Genomic DNA, 25159 nt, shown 5'->3' with positions numbered 1-25159 from the left:
ATTTTCAAGTATTTGAAGTATGTTTTATTTTTGGTCAAGGCAAGGAATTTATTCATGATTAACAAGTGAAACTAAATAAAGTGTCTCATTTTAGACAGACATTGTCCGGTTTTTGTTGTTGTTTTTCTTTTTTTTACCGTTCAGTGCGTGACTTGCTAAAGAATACTGCGATTATATGCATTTAAAATAAAGTTGGCCCGAATTGAGAAAGTTTGCTGGCAGCCAGCAGCTACAAACCAATAGGCTTCATTTCGCTATTGTCATGTTTTCTGGCCGCTGCCATATATATATATATGTATATATATATATATATAAATTTATATATATAAACAGCAATATCTTGAAGCTAAAATCACTGGTACAATGAGCGTATTGTCTGAGCTCGAAATTTAATGCTTACGTGACTGAAATATTGAGCCTTCGTCGACTGTGGCATGAAAGAGAATGGCAAATGTTGCAAAGTATTGAGCCACATAGGAGTAAACGCATCGATTTCGAGCAGAGTTCATAAATAAACGCAGCCAAACCTCTACTTGGCTTAAAATAAAAGTTGCTGCTGCACAAAATAAAGTCCAGCACAGCAAAATAGTTATAAAAAAAAGAAAATAAAATGCAATAAATTGCCCTGCATTGAAGAAAATCTTTTGCTGATTTACCCGCTGCGCCTTGAGAGAGGCAACAGCCACTAATAAAAGTTTTCACATTTCGCAGGCGTTGATGTTTGCTTGTACGGCAACACTTTCAATACGACTGCAAATGTACTCACACAGCGCAACAAACAAACATACAAATAAAAACTACCAAACTCATTCGAATGCCGTTCAATTTCGAGAATTTTTGGTTTTTGTGGAATTTCAACAGCGAATGGCTATCAACCGAAAGCAGCCAGCAGCCAGCAGCCATCGTCCAGTTTTCAGGCTTATCCAACTTCTCAACTCATGTTCGACGGAGATCTTAATTTGGCACTTCAATAATGAGATTTAAATTGAAGAGCGACTGATTGGCTTTATGAAGCCTTAGTTAAATAGAAGCATGTTTTATATTCTGCACGAATGACATTAATCAGTTTCAGCGTAAAATTAACAATTTCTTACAAGACTTCAAACTATCATAAGAAAAAGATTTAAATATATATATATATATAAGCATCTAAAATAATATAATAATAATAATGATAATGGTTCACTCTTAAATAGTATAAAATATTGGGTCTAAAGTACTTAACTTCCAGCTATCAACTCGCTTTCCAAATTAGACCACGTGGCGCCATCTAGTGACTTTTTCAAAGTGAGTCTTTGAACCACAAAAAGTGTTGCCAAGTGTGCAATAAAACGTTGGCTTGCAAGCAGTGCAAATTATCTACACAGCTGGTAAGAAAGCAGTTTATTATTTGAATTTAAATTTAAAAATGGAATCAGTGACAGAATTAAAGAAAGAACAAATTGATATCAGACAGTTTAAATTAATTAATCATAATAATGTATCTGTTCTGAAGGCAGTGTAAAAGCCGTAAGTTCAGTTCGCAATTAAGGACAAAAACAATTACATGTAAATTTCAAAATTTACCAACGGAACTTAGAACAAAAGGGAACTATGCAAAATCAACTGAATTCTTGCAATAGAATAATTGAATCAATCCTACATTCATGATTGATATATGTAGCTAGCAAGCAGTATCACCTACCTGGCAAATGGAAACCCTATAAGTTTTGGCAAGCTTATATTTTTATTTCCTGCTTTAAAGCTTTCGATTGTATAATCCGTTTATATTGCTACACAGTTGTCATGAAAGAAACGCAATTAAACTGGATAAGTGACATCCAGCCAATACAGCGTGCTGTGAAAACCACTCAAGAAAGTAGCTGTCAGCGGAAGTAAGTTTTTGTTTACTAGCAAGCAAATATTCAATTAGATGTTTGTTGCCGAGACAAATTGATTTATTTGCGCACAATATCACCCAAGGGGCCCCTGACAACAGACAACAGTCAAGCTATACCAATTGTATAAATACAATAAGAACTCTGCACTTCGGCAACAGTCGCTGCAGAACCAGTTTTCAGCAAACAAACCCGCCGCCAACACCAACACCAAAATCAAAAAAAAACCATCACATCGAATTCGCAACAAACCCACAACCGCGCCAACCACCAAGTACCGCTGTCAGATCACTTAAGATCTTAACTACCGGTGAGTCTCGAGCACTCGAGTTTTGTGTACGTCACCAAATCAATTAGGCAAGAACTGCTGTCAGTTCAAGTGTCACACCCACCAACTGCATGTGACGTATACGACATGTTTAACACTCAATTCACATTACTCATACGTGCGGCGCGTGTTGGCAATTAGCTTATAAAATACATATAAAGTGCAATCAAATCGTTTAGTTGACATCAAATTAGCATAACTTGAAATTTTCCCACGATTTACATAGCTGACTAGTGAATATATAATTACAAGCGTTTTGTTTGAGCAAAAACTGTACAAATTGATTTTAAAAAGTGCACAACAAAACAACACAGATCTGTTATCAGCGTTGTGCCGAAGATAAAATACTCTGCCGATAGATGACACAGCTGATTTAAAGCAACTGCATTTGGAGGCTTACTTAAAACATTATTTTCCAAACGATTGCTTGAAGGGGAGTTGATCTATATAGAACATTTTGAAAGACTATACAAATTTGTGGCTTAAGAAAAAACATTTTTTAAAAAAAAGAATTAAATTTTGCATTGATCCTTTCCGAGATATCTACAATAATGTTATGCCAATTTAGCGAGATGTGAAAGCGAATTCAGTTCGCCATCTACATAAATAAGTTTTTTTTTGTATTTCCAATGAGCGATGCAATTGCGAATAACACTCCTTCCGCAAGGGTATAAAAACAATGTGACGATACCCGCTGACAGGCTGCCAGACAGCGTGTAGCCGCAAGCCGTAATGTAATTTGGTGCTAAACCAGTCGTTGGCAGCAACAGCAGCAGCAGCGGCTGCAGCAGCAGCCATGTGTCCGGTTGGGACAAAAGAATTTTACGCAATTTATTGGTTTGTAAATTATTATTATTGTTGTTCTGGCTCCGGCTCCGGCGCCGGCGCCAACGACGCTGTCCAACTTTGTGCTACGTTATACGATTTGAGCTGCAGTTACAGCGCCATTAATTAATGAGTGATCAGGCGATCGAACGACCAACAACTTGGCCTCATTCGATTTGCATTAATTACAATTTTAACATATGACATCGGTTGCAGTTCGGCTGAGTCCGTTTCCTGTTGTTACTTTCCATATGATTTTCACTTTCTTTCAGTGAGCCGGTGAATTTTAATTCATTTGTTCTTGAGAGTGGGGAATTTTTTTCGATGGATTTCTTCTCAAATTATGAATAGATAAACCAGATTAAAGATCACCTCGTCTAAACTTTAAAACGCATTTTACATATCGAAAAACCTTCTCAAAAATAAAATATGTAAACGAAAAACATTTAATTTCCCATTAGCTTGTCTATTAAAATGCCACAATATCTGATTATCTATATTATTATGCAAAACTAAACAAAGACTCTCGCGACTCCTCTAACAATTCCTTAGTAGCCTTTATGAAATGAATAAACAAATCCAACACATATCATTTGCATAGGGAACAATAATAATAATAAGCAAATTGCCATTTTATTGAATTTGTTTTGATCTCGTTTTTATTTCTTTTTGTACAAATATCTGACGTACTCCGGACTCTCGGAGACCGGCTTGAAGCGCTTATTGTTGTTGCTGTTGTTGTTGTTGTAGCCGCTCTGAACCGTTTCAGACTTCTTGACGTTGTTAAGCTTTCGCATCTGCGTTTGGGTCGCGTCGCCTATAAAATAACAAGAGACAAACGTACGTTTAATTATTTCAACATCGCACTTGGCGCACAACGGTCGCATATGCTACTTTGCACGTATTAAAAGTACAAAATTTAAAAGCAATTTATACTCTATATTCATTTGACAGAGAGCCTGACCATTGCAACCATGTGCACCAATAAGAATCTGCTGCTAATAAGCATTGTGCTGACTGCTCTTTGTCTGCTTCAGTTCGGTGAGGCGATTCCCTCCATAGGACACTATGGCAAGCGTTTTGGTAAGCGAGACGAGGATATGGCATCTGAGTAATATATAACTTTTCATTAATTGATATCTATAGATCCCATGGGCGGCATTGATTTTATACAGATTTGTCTGAACAATTGCGCCCAGTGTAAGAAAATGTTTGGCGATTACTTCCAGGGCCAAACCTGTGCCGAGTCCTGTCTCAAGTTCAAAGGTAAAGCGATACCCGATTGCGAAGATCTTGGCTCTATAGCGCCGTTCATCAATGCGCTCGAGTAGAGGCTGGACAGATGTATCCGTCTCTTAAAACTGTATATTTATGTGTGTGTGTATGTGTTTGTATGCGGGCGTGTATTTTTATCGCCGGTGTGACTCAAACGAGTTTTTGGGTCACGGCGATGCGAGGTGATGCGATACGATGCGATGCGATGCGATGCTCAACACAATCTTGGATGATGACGACCACGACGATACTGAAACTGAAACTGGCGTTAACGATATACGAATTAATGGCTTTAACTAAAACACTTAACAAAGAGTTTCCGGCAGACCTCAGCACGTTATCAAAGAAGTTCCTATAGTACTTACTTACCAACCTATAGTTATAATAATAATCAACATTAAATAATTAACAGAATTTAAACTACTATTCATACATTGTTTTATTTTTTTAATATTTTTTTTAATTTTATTTAAATGATATCTTTTGCATATACAAAACTTACAACGAAATATTCATATATTTTAATATTATCCAAGGTCTTGTGTGTTTTATTGACGGCCTTCTTTTAACTTACCCTGTATTTTTGCTATTTTAAAATAATACATATATACAAAAAAAATGTATGGATAATGCATGGAAATGTTGGAAATCACTATAGAAAATGGCAGTGTGAAACTACAACAGACAGGCTTAAGGATGCTTTTCAAGCGAAAGATGCGTTTCAGTATTGATAGTAAAGACTAGGTATAGTTAGTTTCTAAGTGTCGATGGTTGGTGCAGAATGTAGAACTGGGAAATGTATGCACAGGATTTAAAGTTGTCTTCATTGCCAAATGTATAGAGTTATGCGAAAACCATTCAACCAAATGATTTTCTTTATTTTCTAAAGTTGAGCAGCGTGTCGGGAATTTCATTGATATAGTTCTGGAAGTGAACAAACGCATATTAGTACAATTTAAAGTACTCATATATGTATCTATTTCGAGCTCAAAATTTGCTCCTGCTTACATAGACAGACGAGTCCACACCATGACCCCCAAAGTCTGCCCATTTGCTCAGATCGATAGAGGGTATAATGCCGCTCTTGCATGGCACGCGTGGATTACTGATAAAAAAAAGTGTTAAATTAGTTCACATTCAAGTAGCAAAATAAATCAACTTACATTTCATGATCGGGCAAAACCATTGGATAGATTTGAACGGTATCAATCAAATCGGTATTGTCACAAATCAAACGGGAGAGTTTCGCCTTGCGTATCTCCTGCAACTGTTCGGGCGTAAAGGACGATGGCTGATTGGGCAACTCATACCAGAAGCGATCGCCGCGTCGCAAGTAGCTCATCTGTGTGGCAATCACACAAGCAAATGTCGGTCCCAGCATGGAGCCAGGCAGTGACTTCTCCGACACACCACCAGACCACAAGTCAATGTCACCAGGATGCCTAATGAACAAATAATTGAATAATGGACTATGGCTGTGCACTTGTCTAACTAATTCTTACTCGAATATGCTGCCATAACGCAACACAGTCTCATTGGGCATGGAGCCGTACATCTCGTCCCAGGTATTGGAGGTGGGCAGTCCGCAGAACTTGCGGAACTCCATATAGCCGGGTATTCCGAATTCACGGCCACGTTGCATGTTGAATGAGACGAGGTCCATGCCGAAGCGGGCGCCCTCCTTCTTAAACAGATGATTGGTCACCTCTTGGGTAATGGAGTCATCCATTGCTTGTGCCACCTGATTCATCAGACCCATAAAGTATTCGTCCAGTACGCCAGCTCTATACAAATCATAGGGACGACGAATCAGGTCCGACAATCGCTTGGAGGCTATAAATTTGTGTGCCTTTGACCAGCGCTCCACAGCAGTGGGCAGCAGAGAATGCCCAAAGCGGAAAGCAGCACCAGCAAATGAGTCAATTATGCCCGGATTCACAGTCGACTCATATCCGTCCCAGTAGCCATCCTTCTGCAGCACCAGGCCAAACTTCTCCATCACCTCCTTACCCAGCAAAATGGGTAGGAACTCATTATATGTCACATGCTGCACAATGGCAATATTGATGCGTCGTGCCTCCTGGAACAACGTCTCGTCATCCCAGTGCTGATTGACCTGCGATAGTCCGGTGGCCAGACGATTATGCTCCCTCGCCATTAGCGTGTGCATACAGGTTAGCACCAGTTGCTCATTGACGCGAATCTCGCCACCCTCAAAGCAGTACATGCTCTTATTGGGTCGTGTGCAGCCCTCATCGGGAATGTCCAGCTTAAGAGGCAGCAAATCCTTCAGGCCATACTCCTGGAACACAGGATTCATGCGCATCAGACCGCCATAGCCAGTACGCAGTTTGCGTGCAAACGATTCCTTAACACCATAGACAGTGTTGGCATCAATGACACCAGTCAACGTATTAAATTGCTGGCGAGAACCTAAAAATTAAATCAAATTTTCAGTTTGAAATTTGTTGATTTGCTTGAAATTAATTTGATTTTGTTTAATGAATGTTTTCCCGAGTCAGCATAAATAATTGAATATGGCAAATAACCAGTTGACTCACCCAAGCGACAGCCTGGCCTCGGCGATGGGAATCCACGCACGAAATCAATACACTTGACATTAAAGAGGCGATAGAAGTAATCGTCATCGGGGATGCGTATCTCATTACAATATGGATGCTTCAGATGTAGGGGACGCTTGCAGCACTCCTCTGGATCGTTGCGATTGACGGGATCTGTAATTGGAGTGAATTGCTCTTTAAAGCTGTTCGGATCGCACAGTTGCTCGACCTACCCAAAGGTGTGCCCGTCAGCGTAAAGTCGTGATCCATGAACTGACCCCAGGCAATGACCATAACGGTGCCGGCGTGATCATGATACCCATCATCGGGATGCATTGTGCGCGAGACCACACGCGAATAGGGCAAATCGCGACCGGTTAACGAAATGCGCGGTGCGTTGATGCCATCCGCGTAGAGTGGGCCAATCAGACGCTGGAACGGTGAATTGGCCGCACCCCAAGTGGGATGCTCGATATTGTTGCAGAGGCCATCAAAACGACGATATTTTCCCGGTCGGCACTCGACGCCGGCAAAGAACGGCGGACAGACCTCACGAATCAGCGTCTTGGATGTGTCAATTGTGGGCAGACCCTTCTCGATTTCCTCATAGGACAGGCCATAGCTGCAGGAAATTATTATAAATTAGTTGACAGGCCAACAACTGTGGCCAAATGCTGACAAATTGTATCTGAATCGTATCTGAATTAGCCGGCAATTGCTGCGGATATCGCTCAACTTGGCATTTTCCTGTTTGGCCCGTTTAGTTCTCCTTCGTGCTGATATTTTGCAATTTGTCAAAAAAATTGCAAAATTATCAATTTTTGCCGGTTAGTGAGCGGCATGCAATTAACGCGCTTTTGGCACGACTAACAGCTTACAGTGACAGACATTGCTGTGCTGATTTTAGATTTTACTCTGACATCGATGACAAACTATTCGCTTTCAATTTAAGCCACTTGCCATTTTATTGAAGCCGACTGCCTGGCCTGTGGCCTGTAAAATAAGCGTCGCTTATCTTGTATCTATTGCTGCCCAAAGTGCCAAATATAAAACAACAAAAAATACAAAATAAAAAAAACTCTGTTGGGGTTGGTGCATAATAAATTTGTGATCCGATACTTCCTCAAGTGCAATGGGAAAGTGAGAAAAACTGTAAAAACCTGAGCAAAGGGACTGCAAAGGGAAGGTAAATCTATTGTTTTTGGCTCGGAAGATAGTGCAAAGCTGATATGAAGATGGGAAAAAAAAACTTTACACTCAATTGGGCCAGCGGTTAAATGGACTGAAGGTGCATAAATTAGCCAAGCTGAGGAAATGGCTACAAAACAAAAAAGCTGCCAAACGAAAAGTATTCAAAAGAGTGTTTAATACCTGTCCACAGCATTGAAAATAAGCTAATAGTTAACTAAAAGGAAATTCAAATTAAATTTAAGTACCAACTATCTATTAGGCAAGATGCTTAAATAATATATATAAGTACTTCCTCCAAATGTAAAGCTTTCTATTATATTCATACGAATTGCCAATATTCTTAGTTAAAATCATCATCATCCATTCTAATATTTAAGCTTATGCAAGCTGCATTTCAAAATAGATTTTAAGTGCGATAAAAATGGCTATAAAATTTGCGAACGAAATTTAAAAAAAAAAATCCTTTATTTAATTGGGCGGCTCCAAAGACCATAGTCATAGGATTATACAACTGCAGCTGCAGCGCTGATGATCCTCTAGCCGATTTCGTATTTGCATTAGATGGTTGAGCGATGAGGTAAAAAAGAAAGTCACATACGCTAAAGTCACACAGGCTGCAACTGTGAGTGGAACTGCGGAATCGTGGTGGCTTTGGCCAACTAACTTGGCAACCCGCTTACCCACAAAACGCCAGTTGGCCAACCAACAAAACTGGAAATATTATGTTGCATCCTCAGCTGGCTTCTTTTTGTGTTTTCTGGTTGGATGGGGCAGTCACGCGCACTCTCACTGAGACTGCCATCCCAAACAGTCTTTCGGATTGCATAAGTCGCATTTTGTTTATGTTTTGGTGATGCGAGCACAGCAAATAGCTTGGCAAAAACATTTCGAGGCAAGCCGAAAATAAATTAAATGAAGTTACGCCAGTTCGAAGAAGTTTTTAATGACGCAAAAAAAAAATAAATATGTATAAAATCTGGCTGGGACCCGCACACTACAGGTGGCCAATTGGACATCAATCAAAGCCAGCGACGACATCGATAGCTACAGCAATTTTGGCATTGTAATTAGCATTTGCATGTGCCAAACTTTCAAATCCAACCAATCCGCAGAACCTTGAAGGCAGCCAGCCAGGCAGCCAGGCTGGGTGGCAAGCAGCACCAATTCAGTTCTGTTTAGTTGAGCTCAGTTCAGTTAAGCTCCAGCTCTAAGCTCATACATATTTATGGCTGCGGGCGGTCTGACGGACGGGCGAACGGACGAACGGACTGACGGGCAGACAACGTGCAACGGCACGACTTAAGTGCCATGTCATGCGTTATTTGGCAATCATATATTGGGACAGTGGGCGTGTCAGGCGCAACTTTCAAATGCGTTCAGCATTCATAGCCATAACATTTACTTACGTTCGCGCCAATTGTATGGATATATCGAGCAGTAGCTCGCCCACGGTGGCCAGTTCCTCAGGCTTCCAGTCGGACTTGGGCTCGGCCACACCTGCAAAGTGCATCAGATAAATGCATATATGTCTATCAATAATTCACTTATCTACGCATTGTATAAAAAAAACACTTACGTATACGCTTGCGTGCATCCGAATAGGCCGCATTGATGGCATCATAGGTGATACAAGTGCCAGCACCGCTGTTGTATGGATTACTGCGAAAGAAAATGGCAAAACAAGAAAGGAGAATATTGAATTTTATTGACAATGGCTGGCAATTTGTCGCTATCACATGCTAACCACACACCCCACACGCCTACACACACAGCCTGCGTGGTGTCTGATAATCAAATTATTGACAGGCCAGCAGGCAGCAGATGGCAGCAGGAAACGGAAATGTTTGGCTGCCAACTAGATCTGGCCACAGTTGAATACGTGACTTAGACGAGGCAACATGGAACAAGCGCGTAGAAAGCTGATACAAATATTGTGGACACATCGAGCAGCTGAACTGAGTGCCACAATGCAACAGATGTTGCACAAGCACTGCAAGGCATCCGCACGCACTCAACAACTGATAAGGTTCGTCAAAATTGTGCTGTTGTGTGTCTTGGCTATTTGGTTGCTGAATTACTACCATACGGAGTTGCAGGGACAGGTGAGTGAACTTGCCGCAGAAAACTAAACAATGAAAGCTAAGTTTTCTTAAATATAACAAATAGCAATCTAGGGTAAAATAATTGTTTTTTAATAATTGTAATTTTGACGTAAGCCTGTAACACATTGAAGAAGACATCTCCGTGACCATTAGGTGTATGTATTCTGTATGAGTATCAATATGAAAGTAGATATAATCATGTATGCCTGCTTGATCAATTGATTTTATTTATATATATCACATGGCAAAAATCGATCGAAAGTGTGGTTTTCACCAACATATTTGGACTGCACAAAATCACTAAGCTTTGTCGAATTTTTCAATTAATAATTAAAATGAAATATGCGGTCTGCAAGGCTATTTAGTGTGTGGCGTGCCTTAAATAACCGTTCTTTCTTTTTGCTATTCATAGCGCTGTGCTTTGTCACTGCCACGCCCCTTGCGTTATGCGTTGCGACCACCAGAGCGGTGTGGTTTCTGCGCCAACATCGAGAGTGTACCGCGCCTAAGCGACCTTAGTGCTGCCACATTCGAGACGGAATATGCATACACGGGTGCGCCGGTCATTGTCAGCGATGCCATGCAGAACTGGACAGCAACAACGGTGAGTTAACACACAAAACAGCGGCACCTAATTAAAATACACTCTTAAAAACCATTGTCGTTTGTAGCTCTTCAATTACGAGTACTTTCGGGGCGTCTACGGCAAGGCTAAGCGCAAGCAGCGCATACGAGACTGCCAGTTTTTACCATACAAAACGGGGTTTCAGGACATTTACGAGGCTCTGGACATGCCGCAGTCACGCATCGAATTGCAGTCGGATGAGTTGCCCTGGTACTTTGGCTGGAGCAATTGCAATGCCGAGACTGCCGAGGAGTTTCGCAAGCATTATGGTCGACCCTATTTTCTGCCCGAGCGATCAGAGAATAATGCTGTCGATTGGTTTTTCATTGGCACAGCTGGCCTAGGCGCCCAAATGCATGTGAGTATTGTGGCTTAATAAGGTTTTTAATTGGCTTAACAGGACTTACTTTCAACCAGATTGACAATGTTCGTTTGCCATCGTGGCAGGCGCAGTTGGCTGGCAGCAAACGCTGGCTGCTGGTGCCACCACCCGAATGCTATTTCCAATGTCGACGTTTTGAAGTGGTTGTACAACAGGGAGATATCAGTAAGTTGGTGAATTGAAATGTATGTCTTTAAAATTCTAGTATTTTATTGCATTTGCAGTTGTTTTGGATACTAATAGATGGTATCATCAAACATTTGTGCAACCGGGCACTGTTAGTCTCACCATTGGCGCTGAATACGACTAAGTCGAACGCATTTTCAAGTGAGTTTTTTGTTTTTTTTTTTTTGTCAACAGGAAGCAGCACTCACATCATCTTTTTGCCAAATAAAAAAATGAGCTAAACAGTAATTGTAACTGTAACAGTAACAACTTAACTTAACTTGAACATTGCATTTGCGTTTGTAGCCGGTTTGTTAATTAAATGCCAAAACACGCAAATTTCTCGTCGTAAATACCCCGCTAAAAATGGGGCTACAGCGACTTCCTCAAATGGAGCGACATGTAAAACGCGTGTCAGGTGACAACGATACATGTTAACAATGCGTAAGTATTAAATAATTATAACAACAGCAACAACAACAGCTTATCACACATACGCACATAAACGCCATAGCACCCAACACATTGCCTAGTCACGCAATGCAAAACCATTTAAGCAATGGACGACATTCTTCGCGAACTTGCATCTATTTTTTCTGTGTGTGCCACGCTGCATATGCAACTGTGGATATAATGATATTGATATTAGGTATGCGACACTGCAGGAAAAATTACTTTGGCCCATAATATCTTAAAATTGTAGCAGTAATTAACCTCTAAAATTGGTTAATATCCGTAGAAATCAATTTATTGTATTTCATTAATCAAAAGTGTGCCAGCATTTTCCACATTCTTGTTATAATTTTCCCCGCATTACTTTGGAAAAAATAAAAAAATATATATATATAAATACATATTTTTTCCAATATATTTCATGTCATATAAGTCTTCAGAGATATACAAGAATTTAGTTTTTATACATATTAAATCTTGTCAAATATCAATTAAATAGTTACATCGCTTGTAATCATTTTCAATCACAAATTCATAGAGGAACTTTACAATTTTTACTTTTATATTTATGAATAGATACTGTCAAATTTATTAAGAAATCGTTTTTAAAGAGTTTTCGTTAATTCTTCAATGAGTCTCACTTAAATTCAATAACTCTTGCTCAGTAAGGGTGCCAAGCAAATGTTGCTGGAAGATTGCACTCTTATTTTTTGGTTAAAATTTGTCAAATGCAAAATGGCGTCTTGCACTTAACTGGTCTGCGAGTTAATTTTGTAATTTATTGCTGATGGAAAGTTCAATGTGCGCATTGGATTGGCTGGTGGGCAGTTAGCCAGAGTCTTGGGCCAGCTAGAAAGTTGCTTGCATGCGGCACGCACTGGAATCGACTTGGTTATCCTGATTGGGTTGCTCTGGTACTGCATTAGTTGTTTGAATAAATGTATGTGTGTATGTATGGATGTGTACTGTTGCACTATGAAATCAATTCGCGTTTGCAGGTGCGCGAGATACAAGCGAATGCTTCCTGCTAAAAGTGAAACTGTATTTGGTTGCACGGGCCGGCGTGGCGTATGCGTAATATTGTAAGTTGTGAGTAATTGCAAAAGCGTGTTGTAAATCTACAGATACAGCACTCAAAAAAAAAATATATATATATACATATATATATCAGCTATCTATGCGCTGGTGAGTTTTTGGGGCCTTGTGGCATAACCGAGACGTGCACCGTAGCTACCACAGTTACGCAGACGACACTCGGGAAAGAGGAGGAGACAACAAATATAAAATGACTACATATCAGAGCAGCATCAGCAGCAGCAATGAAAGTGGCCCAGGTCGGCAAACCAGTATTTAGCTTTTAAGTAGGTTGTTGTGACTGCTGCGATTGTAGACTGCATTTTTGCCGGCCGCAACAAAGTTCAATAGCCAGGCCAAAGCCAAATAGTTGTCGAGTCACGTTTTCGCATCAGGCAGCCCCTCCAAAATTAGCTCAACTCTCTGGTGACCCCTATATATAAAAATTTGTTATAGCCCGATCGTGCGACATTTAAATTGTAACCGTCTGTGTTGCAGCTCTGCAGCATTGTTGTGCATGGTCGAAGTTCAGACATTTTCTTTTTTGTTTTTTTTGTTTTTTTTTTATTTTTCAAAGTCACATTTCGAAATCGTTTCAAAACTTCAGTTTGCCATCAATAGAAGAGGCGGCCGTGCAGCAGCTGAAGTCGCGTCGCACCACAGGTGCTTTAAGTGTTGCAATGCCATTTATTTGTATAGGTTTTGTTGCTGCTTTGTTTTTTTTTTGTATTTGCTGTTGGTTTACTGCTGCTGCTGTGGCTGCTGCAGCAGCCGTGCCTGCTGCTGTGTGGTTTTTACGAACAAATCTGTGGCGGATTGTCAAGTGCCGTCAAACAGACGCGTTCGCATCACATGACTCTATATTTTCACGTTGAGCCGAAGACAGCGTATCCGAAGTCGAGGTCAATAACTCATTTGCTTATTGCAGCAAAAATACAAGCTGCATACCCGAAGCCAGTTAGAAGTCAAAAAATTTATGTAATAAACCATTTTCATATAGACCAGAATGTTTAATGGAGGTTTTGGAAAATTTGCACAAGTGTTTCATTTCGATTAATTTAATATTTTGCCATGAATTGTATTATGGCAAAATGTATGGTGTCTCAGTTTTAATAATATCTCCGCACTTATGAGTACATTTCGTGTTGAATTATAAATATGAATTCTATTCTACTATTGTTAAGATCTATCTATCTTACTATTGTTAAGATATTCAAAGTTCTGGTCAATCATGAAACTATATAAGACACACTCAAACTCTAACTCTGCCTTCAATATGAAAACTCGGACAATTCTTTTACTGCTTGGTGTTAGCGTCTGCTCCCTGTCCGGTGCCAGCAGTAGGGGTTCGCCAGGAAAATGCCCCACTGCATGTAAAATGGAATAAAGGAGTCGTGGCAGAAACATTAGCATCTGCACTTTAAATAATTTCTGCTTGATGAGACTTCAGATTTGTAGTAGACATCAAAGTAAGTAAAAATATACATGTCATGAATAACTTCCAAACTTCACTGACTCTTAAATCGCCCACTTAGAATGGATGCTACGTTCCCAACGATTGCAGGACTTTAGTGATGTTCAGATAAATATACCCATGTTCAAACTACAAAGTCAGAAATGGTAAATATTTCATAAATATATGTAAATATGTTTATAAAAGTGCATTCCTTCAACAAATCAGGCATTAACTGCTAATGTAGCTGTCTGCTAACTGAAAGGTCTTAGCTACTCTCCTGTCCAACAGCAGATCCAATCGCTCAGCATGCCTCTTACTGTTGGCAATACAGTCGCACAACGCTAACCCGCTGCGTTGAGTGACTATTTGAGCCGCAGTCCCAGTGCCAGCCAGAGACACGCGAGTCATCGCAAGTTGAAGACTTGCTCCCAGGCGTGCAACATTTGCCCCCGTTGCCCATTTGGCAAGACAAACAATTTCAACATGCCGCCACGTTGTTGTCGCCACTGCTGTTAATGATTAGCTCAAAGCCCCCAGACATTGTGTGTCGTAGGTGTAGAGTATCGACAGGCAATGAGTCGACGGTAGGAAAGATTTATGACTGTCTGTTTAGCATTCTAACATTTTATTTTTAAATATTTTTTTTTTCTTTTGGTGTCAACGTTTAAATATTTGAGCGCAAACGTAACCCAGAATGCCAATTGTGTGCTTGCCACATTTTCTATTTGCATTTGTTGTGGTACTCACTGCGTGCCGCGAAACAGATTCACATTATAGTCATAGACCGAAGAACGACCCGGTCCGGCCAGCAGCAGGGCACAGTCCGAGCCATGGGCGGAGTGCTGTGGCGCCGCAAATTGATGGTATTGCGCCTGTGCAATACTCAGCAGACCCAGCACAAGTATTCTGTGGATAACAAAAAAAATACATATTAATTTTAATAATTATTAATGGTTGTATCAAGTGCTACAAGCCACAGCTTATTTAATGCTATTCAAGGCACAAATTCAATACAATTTTTCAAATAAATTAAAATAACTTACGATCATTTTTATTAATTACATATCGAATATTAAAACTATTTGATTTTCAATAAAAAGAGAAGGTCAAATAAAAATTTAGAACATGTGCATATGGTAAATATGTGTGTATTTGTGAGCATAAAATCGTTTTGCCAGCAACGTGGCCTATTAATCACCAACTGGCCAAAAGTAGCAGCAGCAGCAGCAATACCAGTTGTCGATTCGCTCTGAATTTTATCAATATGAATTGCAATTGTTTTGTGTGCTGTGCATTGTTTTTTGGCCACATTTTCGCGGTGTCTGGCTGCTTGACAGCTGGTAACCTTGCTTTTATTGAGTCAAATTTATGACGGAGGGCACGTGTTGATGTAAATGGCTTGTTAGCCTTTTGCCGCCTGAAACAAACACATATTTATTTTTGTCCGATTGTTAATGACTTTTTATAAGTATCGATTGTTAATGCTGCCAGCAACAACAACAGTAGCAACAACAATAACATTAACAGTGAAAGTGCCCTGTGTTGGCCCTGCCATCTGGCCATGTTCATTTGTGATCTATTGCTTTGGCTTTTTGATGAAAAAGAGCTGCTTAGGGCGATGTTTCGCTCTTGTGTAAGCCAAATAAAACGCACTTAAATCCTTTCACTTTCCGCATCGAATTCAATTTGTGCCTTTGTAGTGAGGCTTTCTTTTTCTTCTTCTTAGCTGCTACTGTATCTGATTTCGTTGATGCCCTCTTGTAATTTGAGCACCAATGTGACAAGTGTACATCCAGCAGCTATGCGTTGCCAGCACACTCTTAATGCCATTGCAAATGTAAAAACACCAGCTGCACATTGAATGCCAATTGTGTATCGCTTTATTCTCGCAATGCGCCTGAATTTAATAAACTATTATTGTATTGACTAGCACATTGAATCAAACTGTTTGGCAAGTTTGCACAAGTGTTTCATTTCGATTCATTTAATGTTGTCCTACAAATTGTATTATGGTGAAATGTATGGGCGATCTCCTTTAATTATGTATCGCCACTTATAAATATATGACTGGTCTATATTTAGAGATGAATTGTATTATTATATTCTTACTATTGTTGAGCTGTACGAAGTTCTAGACGTTCCTGAGACTATATAAGACTCAATTAAACCCTATGTGGTCACACAAGTACTTCAAGCACTGCCGTCAACATGAAATCCCAAACAATTCTTTTTGTGATCGCTGTAAGCATCTTCGCCCTGTCCGGTGTCAGCAGTAGGGGTGGTTCCACAAAATGCCCCAGTTTTTGTACTAGAGAAAACAGGCCTGTCTGCGCCAGCTGGAATCGCGGCAGAGAGACTAGCATTTGCACTTTCCTCAATATATGCATGCTCAGACTTCAGACTTGCCGGAGAGGTCAAAGTAAGCAAAAATATATATTTTATAAATAATTTACAACATTTTACTGACTCTCAAATCTCTCATTCAGGTTGGAGGGCCATTACCCAATCAGCTTGCACTAGGAATACAAATGATTGCAGGTTTTTAGTGTCTCAATAATCAACCTATTTTCAAAATATAAAAGAATAAATACATATCCACCATAATATGAATGCAATTGGTAAAGCAGAAAGATGCACATCAAAAGTCAGAAAACAAAATGTGTAACGCTTTATTCTCGCAATGTGCAATGACCTGAATGTTTAATAAATTTTTTAGAAAATTTGCACAAGTGTTGCGTTTTAATTTATTTATTATTGTATTCTGAATTTTAATATGGCAAAATCTATGGCCGATCACCTTTAATTATGTACTTATAAACACATGACAGGTGTACATTTTTGGCACTATATAAGGCGCAGTTAAACCAAACGAGGCTACACAAGTACTTCATAACTCCATTTAATATGAAATCGCATACAGTTCTCTTCGTGATCGTTGTTAGCATCTGCGCCCTGTCCGGTATCAGCAGTCAGCTTGGACCATTTCATTGCGGTATATGTCCTATGGAGGAAGATCCTGTCTGCGCTACCTTAAGTGTCCATAACCGTACTACTATGTGCTCTATCAAAAATCGATGCTTGGTGGGATTATTGAATTGCAAGAGACTTGAAGGTAAGCTAAAATTTCTAGTTCACGAACTGCTTAATAATTTTACACACTCTTAAATCATACACTCAGGATGGTGGATCATTTCTGAAGGCCCATGTACTAATAGTAATGTCGATTGCGCATTTAGGGTTAATATTGAGTACTTATTTATTAATTAAAAATATTAATTTTTGAAAATTAAAAAAAAATAATAATTGATAAATATATTCAAAGTATACAGCCTGGCAAAATCTAAATTCAATTGTTAAATAGTTTCATACACTTGTCACACACCTGACTTTTCGCAGTTTAATAAATAAAGGGGAATTCACATTTTACTGATGCTCACCCAATTTGACCATTAGATAGCCCAAATTTTTTTGCAAACTTTTCCCGTCGCTCGTTCGTTAAATATTTTATTTGCAATCAAGCGCCACTTGTTGATTGCATAAATACACAAATAAAAGTGCCAGCAACACAAAATCAAAATGGTTCAAGGCAGCATTACGAAATTATGAGCCGCTAAAAGCTGCGAAAAGTGTGCAATGTTGATAATTAAATGTTAAGTAAACTAGTTGATTGGCCGGCTCTTTGGGTTTTTTAAGCTGCCAATCCAAGGCAATTAGAACGCAGTAAAAGGCTCCGGCGCCCACGCAGTGATTGGCTAGTTGTGGATGCCAATTGGCCACGCCTGACAAAATTGAACAGTTGAGTTGACTTGATTGCATGCAGGCCAACAGATCAACAGCCAGCTGGCCACTGCGTAAGTCAATTAATTGTTGCTCGCCATTGGGGCGACAGCTTTTGTGAAAGGCGTTCACGCACACACACGCACACACACACACACACAAACAGTAAACGTCCTTCTGGCCAAAAGTCGAACAAAACGGCAACAACATTATTGCATATTCATGCAGCGTCAAGTTTTACATCTGCCCGCAAGACTCAATTAATTTTTTGGTGGCTGCTGCAAACGACTTTTCAAATAAACATGCATCAATGTATATATATTTTTAAACCACAACTGCAACTTATCTAACAATTCAAGGCACTTGCATAGCACCCAGCTTTGGTTCCACCTATCCAACTAAACAATTGTTGACCACATTTGGGACTTGGGCCGCCGACTTTACCTACTTTGAGTGTATGCCCAAAAACTTAAGCCAAATCCAGAAGCGACCTTTTTTGTCAGCCCCAGACGGGCCAAAAAGCCTTTAACAATAACTAACAGCTAACAATGATGCAGGCTGAACTTTCAACATTGTTACCAAAAACTACATTCAGAGGCCTGAAATGGGAGCCACTAATCTCCACATATTAAAAATGCGTCCAATGTTGACATTTGTTAATAATATCTATCAGCACTACATTAATTGCCCGTTGCACGGTTATTGTTGTCGTTATTGTCATTGTTAATGTTGCTGTTGCACTTCCATTGTTGTGGCATTGTTTGATGTTGTAAATTTTTCATCGTTATATCATCTCTTAGCTGGCATTCATATGTATAAGTCTTATATAGCACATCGCCCAGGCCCAGAGGCGCGGCAAGTGCATAGGACCTTTTGTTGGGCATTCGATGTGGACTCTTTATTGTTGTTGCTGATTGTGATGCTGCTGTTGGTGTTGCTTACCACATCGAGCAGCATTGTCTTTTGGGATTTATATGTAAATTGCTTGCAACCCAGAGGGTTTGGTTTTCTTGATAAGGTGTTGAAATGCGCATAAATTTGCCCTGATTGTTAACAAAAATAGCAAAGGAATCGCATTCAAAATACGGTATGAAACCCCACTTGGTTAAGGCATTTAAAACGTGTGTGAATTTTGACATCAAATTACGAACATTTGCTTAAGAGTTCCCCAAAAATACACACCCTTATTATAAGGATGCATTTTCTAGATAGTTCCGAGTTCTATTTTTCGTATTCACTGACAATCTGAGAGAAATGAAACGGTTTTGAGTAGCTAATATGTATCTTGGACAGATTGTAAAATAAAATTCTCTATTAATTTTGAGGCTGTGAATTGTGTTTATTATTTATTAAGTAAATGTATTCATTATTAAAATAAAGGTCTGTAATATTTTAAGTCTAATGTATTTTTATCTCTAAAGACCTTAACGGTCAGCAATTGTTTTTATAATTTTTCAAATAACAATTCATATTTTATTGAGTTTTGTATAATTTAAAGTGTATACATTTTTGAGGCTGGCGATTGTTATTATAATTAAATAAATATATTTATTCTCTAATAATACAAATCTTAATAGTCTTTCGAATGTTTCAGCTTATTGTATTCAAGCTTGTGTATGAACTAAAAGTCATTCATAAATATTATTGTGACCAAATGCTGGACACTAACTGCTATTTACTAAAAACCTGATATTGGCGAGTCTGGCTTCTCGTATCTAATGGACTGCCAGTACCAAATTCATAAGATTTTAATTGTTGCATTCAGGTTTGCTCAATCAGTTTGTGCACCGGCTGCACCGGCCAATTACTAAAGTCCAAGTGAATCTCGCTCTAGACAGAATCGAAGCTGATCGGACCAGGCTGAGTTTAAGCCACAGACATGTCATCACATCCGTTCACCATTTCAAACGCAACAAGTGCTAAAAAATGAAATCAATAGCGCACACATGGCGCATACTTAATAAACCATTGGCCAATTGCAACACGAATCGCATTTATGTGGCATTAGTGTCGATCTTTTTATTGTGCCGTAAATCGGCCATATGTGCAGAGACAAACACGTTTCATGTCTCTGTGTTATGGGCTAATAAGCATGCTAACGATTTGACCCAAAAAAAAAACGCGCAAAGAAACCTATAAATTTAATGAAATCGACGTGATCTCTTGAAGGGTTTTGATATATCACCCCAAAGGAGCGCGGCACGCAATCGACATGCCATAGATAAACATCTGACACGGCTAACGTGCAGTTTATAGACTTAAATATATCGAATTCATTCGATTAGAATGTAAAGCGGAGACAGGCCAAAGCTCAGCAGCAGCTGATTTTGCTGTTTGCTGATACTATCGCCAACTGACACGCATTTAATATTTGTTGCGCATACGCCATGTTGTGCAGTTGACCAGTTGTCCAGTTGTCCATTGATAACTAAGTAGGCGATCTGCGGAGCAATAGCTTATTAGTTGAGACCGCAGCAAGCAGACCGCCTTTGCAGATTTATGACTGGCAGCGGTGCAACTAATTGCAAACAAATTGCAGTGCTTAACACCGATTTAAATACTGTACAAGCGGTTCATTTCAATGCCAGATTATTGACCAAATTGCATTGCATTTTCTGAAGTGCAAAAGCTCAATGCAAAACTCGCTGCTGTCCAGGCCAGCGATCGATTGTAAATACATAAATCAAATACAAACAACTTTTTCATTTGCTGATGTTGATCTTTTTGATTTCGGTTTGCTTTTGTACAACTCAGCTGCCTTGACTTTCTTAGCCTAACTTTAAAACTTGAACCGAAGTCTGAGTCTCAGCTGAGCATCCTCATGCGACACCTACATACCAAATGTGGTGCTTGTATGTTTAGAAACGCCTTTCCCCACTTTGTTGCACCATTTGTTTTTCAACAATTACCAAATTGTTGCATGAATTCAATAACTCAACGACGGTGTCTTTGGCTATGACTTCAAATGCCTAACAATTGGCACATCGTCATCATCATCAATTTAAGTGCGAATGATGCAAGAGCCACTCCACTTGGCCTGCCTACAAATGAGCGAGTGATTATCGCCTAGGTATTTTCGGTAGATTTGTTCAGTTTTGGATACAATATAGATTTGTGTGTTCGACTGTTGCGTAGCTTTGCATGCCAACATGCAGCATTATGCTTTGTTTAAATAGCATTTCAGCTAAATATGCAACACTTCACAAATAACTGCATATGTTTCATATTTTTTTGTGCTACATAGTTGTGCTTTCAATTGCCACATCATTTTGAGATCAGCACATGAAATCAAACCAAAAAAAAAATCACAAAAGAAGAGAAACAAAAACCATCCAAGAGATATTTGGGTTAGCTTGGCTCTCACGATCTATAAGACTTTGTTATTGTCGATCCAAGGCGCTTCATTCTGCTGCACGATCGCCAACAGCTACTGCATATTAATTAATACCGGCGTCGGCGTTTTCTACGCGGTCTTGACTGATAAGCGCAAAAAGACCGCGTTTTCATGATTTTAGATATGTAGACCAAAGATCCGAAAAGATACTTTTCACTTTCGGTTCACACGCTTGCTAGCTAGCTCATGTCCGTATGTGGTATGTATGATATACAAAGGCATATAAATAACATTCATTTGTCATAGTAGTTATTTGTAACACTTTCTCGACTGTGAATCAGCAGATTTGGTGAATGTACCATCTTAGAAAAAAGAAAATTTCTACACCAAAGCTTATGAATTAGCACAAACAAATAAAAGTGGCAATTCGATTGTTGATTACTCTGCATCATTAGACATAAATACTTTTACTTCAAGCCAAGTATAAACATAAATGTCGAAATGCTTGTGAATAGCGTATACTTTTTTGCCAGCCGTCCTTCACTTGCTTGGCCCACTCATTATTCGTATCTTTAAAGACGCTGGTCTTTCAAAGGGCATCATTACCATTGCCCTAAATGAAAAACTCAGCCAGAAACTCAATTAAAAGTAAAAATTTAAAATACAATTCCAAAAATAAATTCATGTTGTGGGCAGCATGAGCATCAATTTTGAAACCACAATTATTTCGGTTAATTTAAGTTAAGTGTCGAGTATTATGGCGCATCAGTTAAAATAAAATTTCAAAGATCTGTAAATCAAAAGTGAATGTTGGGTTAACATTCACTTTGAAAATCGAGCACCAAGCCAAGTGCCGCATAACCCATCAATGTCAGCCGCACAAAAACAATTTGCTTCAAAAATGTTTATGTTAAAAGGAATAATAATAAATAAAAAAAATATAAAAAACGTCACGTGGCTGGTTGCCTCAGAGTAGATGAGAGGAGGCAAGGAATTGGCATTATGCGAGTAATTGTAGCAAAGCACATGACCAAAAACGATGCACAGATAAAATAAAAGAAAAAATGATTAAAGTAAAAAACCAGCACACAATCTTACCACAATTCACGGCTGCTGCAGTTGCCGTTGCCTTTGCTTGAACCTTATACGGTTTTTTTTTAATGTTACAAAAGAGACAACTGCTGATTTTCTCGATAGCTCTTTGTGAGCTGCTGATATGTGACTTTGATCAAATAAATATTGTGATACGGTCAACCGCTCATTAAAACGCAACACGATGCGCCTTTATAGCAGCACCTCGAAGTGTTATTTAGGCGCTTTCCAATTTCGAAAGAAACACGCCCAACAATCGACAGCTGCGATTTGTGCCTCAATTGTGGCTGCGGCACAGAAATTGCATGCAAATTGGCAAAATGCAGGCTGAGCATCAGCAGCCTTGACACAAATCCGTTGAAGCTAACTGTCGGTGATCAGAGTGCGGTCTGTTGATGCCGGTATAATCTTTCTGTAACTACCTGTTGGCTGCTCTGTTGGAGCCATTTCACTTGCTCTGTAGTCACAATTATGTCTTAATTTTATAATACTTAAGCGAACCGGATTTCTAGCAAGTCTCGAGGCAGATGCAGCCCAGTTTCAGTTGAGGAATTGCCAGCGATTGCAGCAGGAAATCGACTTCGCATTGCACTTAAGGCTGTTTTATTTTATTTTATTTTTTCTGTTTGGCTTGTCTTCTACATTTAAGGAGAAAGTAAAGTGGACAAATGCAGACGCAGACGGTCAGGCAGACAACTGGTTGAACATGAATTCCAAATCAACAACTGGCAAGCATTTGGCCAATTGTGTAACTCGAGTTAAACTTTGCGAGCAATGTTAATGACCTCGTTAACGCCCCCCTTCTACACAGAGCATAGCCAAGGCATATTTCAAAAGTTACGCTCTGTTCCTATTTCAGGTTTACTAATAGCTATATTTTATGACCGCCGTCGAGACACAGAACAAGTCAACAAACGCCAGCAACTGGCAATTAACAACAATGCGATAACTCAATATTATTGCTGTAAATTGTTAGCCCAGTCTTCGTTTATTGTTGGTGTTAGTTTAGCTGCGAACTGCCGTTAGTCAAAAAAATAAATACTGAAAGGTTTCTGGCAGTGTCTGACCCAAGTCGGATATGGTTACGCCCACAACACACCACTCTCTGGCTTGCCTTAAAGCGTTGAAAATCCAGCGAGTGGACTACCTTGCAATTATGTGATTATACGCCTTGCTTTGACTTGCCGACGAGTTCAATAATATCCATATTGCTTTGACCAGCTTAAAATCTTATCTTTCACCTTTGCAATGCTGGCTGGCACCTAATTGCTTTTCAAACGAGACTGTAGTCAAGCTGAGCTCAATTTAAGTAGGTGTGAATGACGAAATAAGCGCCATACAGCAGTTACTACCACTAAGCCAAGAGCATGACCTATACGCTCATTAGGCTAAGCTAAGCTAAGCTCTGCCTAGAGGCTGTCTGTGATGATTAGTTTGGCTGTGCGTTGCTAAAAAGATCATTAATTGTAAGCTGTGATTGGCGCGTGTCCAAAAAAAGAAAGTTTTCGGAAGTCATCGCAGCACAGCGGATATACTTTGTTGTATCAAAATATAACAAGATGTGGTACTTCGGCTTTGCCTTTTTATAGAACACATTAAGCCGCAACTTCAGCAATTACACAGTTAGTAATGGATCGACGCTGCCGTTTGCGGCTGACATTCCAAAATACATATATACAACCTGAATATAAATGTGTTAATCAAAACACAAACATGGCATATGGCAGTTTATTAGACAGCGTCAACAGAACTCACATAAAATTTCTCTGGTGGTCACGCAGAACTTTCCAGTCAAGTGCCACGCCAAGAAAGCAACGGTAAAGTGCTGAACAGAAAGTTGTCATAACCCAGCGGTAGGCATAAAATATTACATAAAATGACTTAGCTAGCTGGAAATGTAAACAGGGTTTGTGCCACACATTCACGCTCTTTCGGTGGTCAAAAATGAACTTAAACAATGTGTTGTAAGGCGCCGTGCCATAAAATGCAACAAAGACAACTGCAACTAATTAGTGTGGCACAGAAATAGATACAAATACTTTCAGCTAACCAACTAACAACTAGTTGAATTGAACTGAGTGGATCAGGCGACATACCTTAAAATCATTTTGTTGACGTTGCACGTTGCCACTTGGCCGTTGGTCGTCGCTGTAGCTACTAATGACTTCTTTAAATGCGTTTTTGCGTCGATTTTCGCACGCAAACACCAAAAAGCTGCAAACTTAATCCAATTACGGTCGTCGAAGCAATAAAGTGGAACGTTGCGACTGCCCACGCAGATTGCGATGATCGTTTTGTTTTCGTTTGGTTTCTTTTTCTCTTTTAACTTGGCCTTAATTATTTTTAGAGCCTCGTGTTGGCTGGCCAAAGTGCAGCACGTCACCTGCAAAGTTCAAACACACAATCTACTTCAAGTTTGTTTCGTAAGTCTTTCGTTTTTTTTTTTATTTAACACTTTTTTTTAGTTTCTTCTCTCCCAAAAGCCGGCAATGTGGGTTAAGCACGTGTGCTATTAACGTTTTAACTTTCGTCGCGTTGTATTTCTTTTATTTGTGAATATTATTTTTTGGTTCTTTTCACTGCACTTGTTGATCGTTTTATTATCAGTTCCACACGTTCAACACATGTGCCAATACCGTTAG

At 39.4% G+C, this 25159-nt stretch overlaps 3 protein-coding genes across 3 annotated transcripts; 2 read left to right on the top strand and 1 right to left on the bottom strand.

The window, feature by feature from the left end:
• Window positions 1-3955: 3955 nt before the first annotated feature.
• On the top strand, window positions 3956-4731 carry LOC6568226 (eclosion hormone). The gene is made up of 2 exons (XM_001994865.2): window positions 3956-4113; window positions 4177-4731. Exons 1-2 carry the CDS (start codon window positions 4005-4007, stop codon window positions 4359-4361), a joined length of 294 nt encoding a protein of 97 aa, XP_001994901.1. The 5' UTR covers window positions 3956-4004; the 3' UTR covers window positions 4362-4731.
• Window positions 4732-4932: 201 nt separating this feature from the next.
• Window positions 4933-25143, bottom strand: LOC6568227 (peroxidase). The gene is made up of 10 exons (XM_043214962.1): window positions 24614-25143; window positions 15062-15220; window positions 9634-9716; window positions 9464-9554; window positions 7100-7488; window positions 6867-7040; window positions 5808-6738; window positions 5469-5747; window positions 5314-5410; window positions 4933-5229 (listed from the first exon to the last, which is right to left on the bottom strand). Exons 1-10 carry the CDS (start codon window positions 24622-24624, stop codon window positions 5182-5184), a joined length of 2262 nt encoding a protein of 753 aa, XP_043070897.1. The 5' UTR covers window positions 24625-25143; the 3' UTR covers window positions 4933-5181.
• LOC6570633 (bifunctional arginine demethylase and lysyl-hydroxylase psr-1) lies at window positions 9991-11534 on the top strand. The gene is made up of 5 exons (XM_001996814.3): window positions 9991-10159; window positions 10572-10763; window positions 10831-11142; window positions 11202-11331; window positions 11391-11534. The coding sequence occupies exons 1-5, from the start codon at window positions 10025-10027 to the stop codon at window positions 11474-11476; spliced, it is 855 nt and encodes a 284-aa protein (XP_001996850.2). The 5' UTR covers window positions 9991-10024; the 3' UTR covers window positions 11477-11534.
• Window positions 25144-25159: the final 16 nt, after the last annotated feature.

Source organism: Drosophila grimshawi, unplaced genomic scaffold (assembly GCF_018153295.1).
Source record: "Drosophila grimshawi isolate 15287-2541.00 unplaced genomic scaffold, ASM1815329v1 contig_311, whole genome shotgun sequence".
In the NCBI taxonomy this organism is placed as follows: Eukaryota; Metazoa; Arthropoda; class Insecta; order Diptera; family Drosophilidae; genus Drosophila; species Drosophila grimshawi.
The sequence above is the reverse complement of the archived record's forward strand: the minus strand, read 5'-3'. Positions and strand labels throughout refer to the sequence as shown.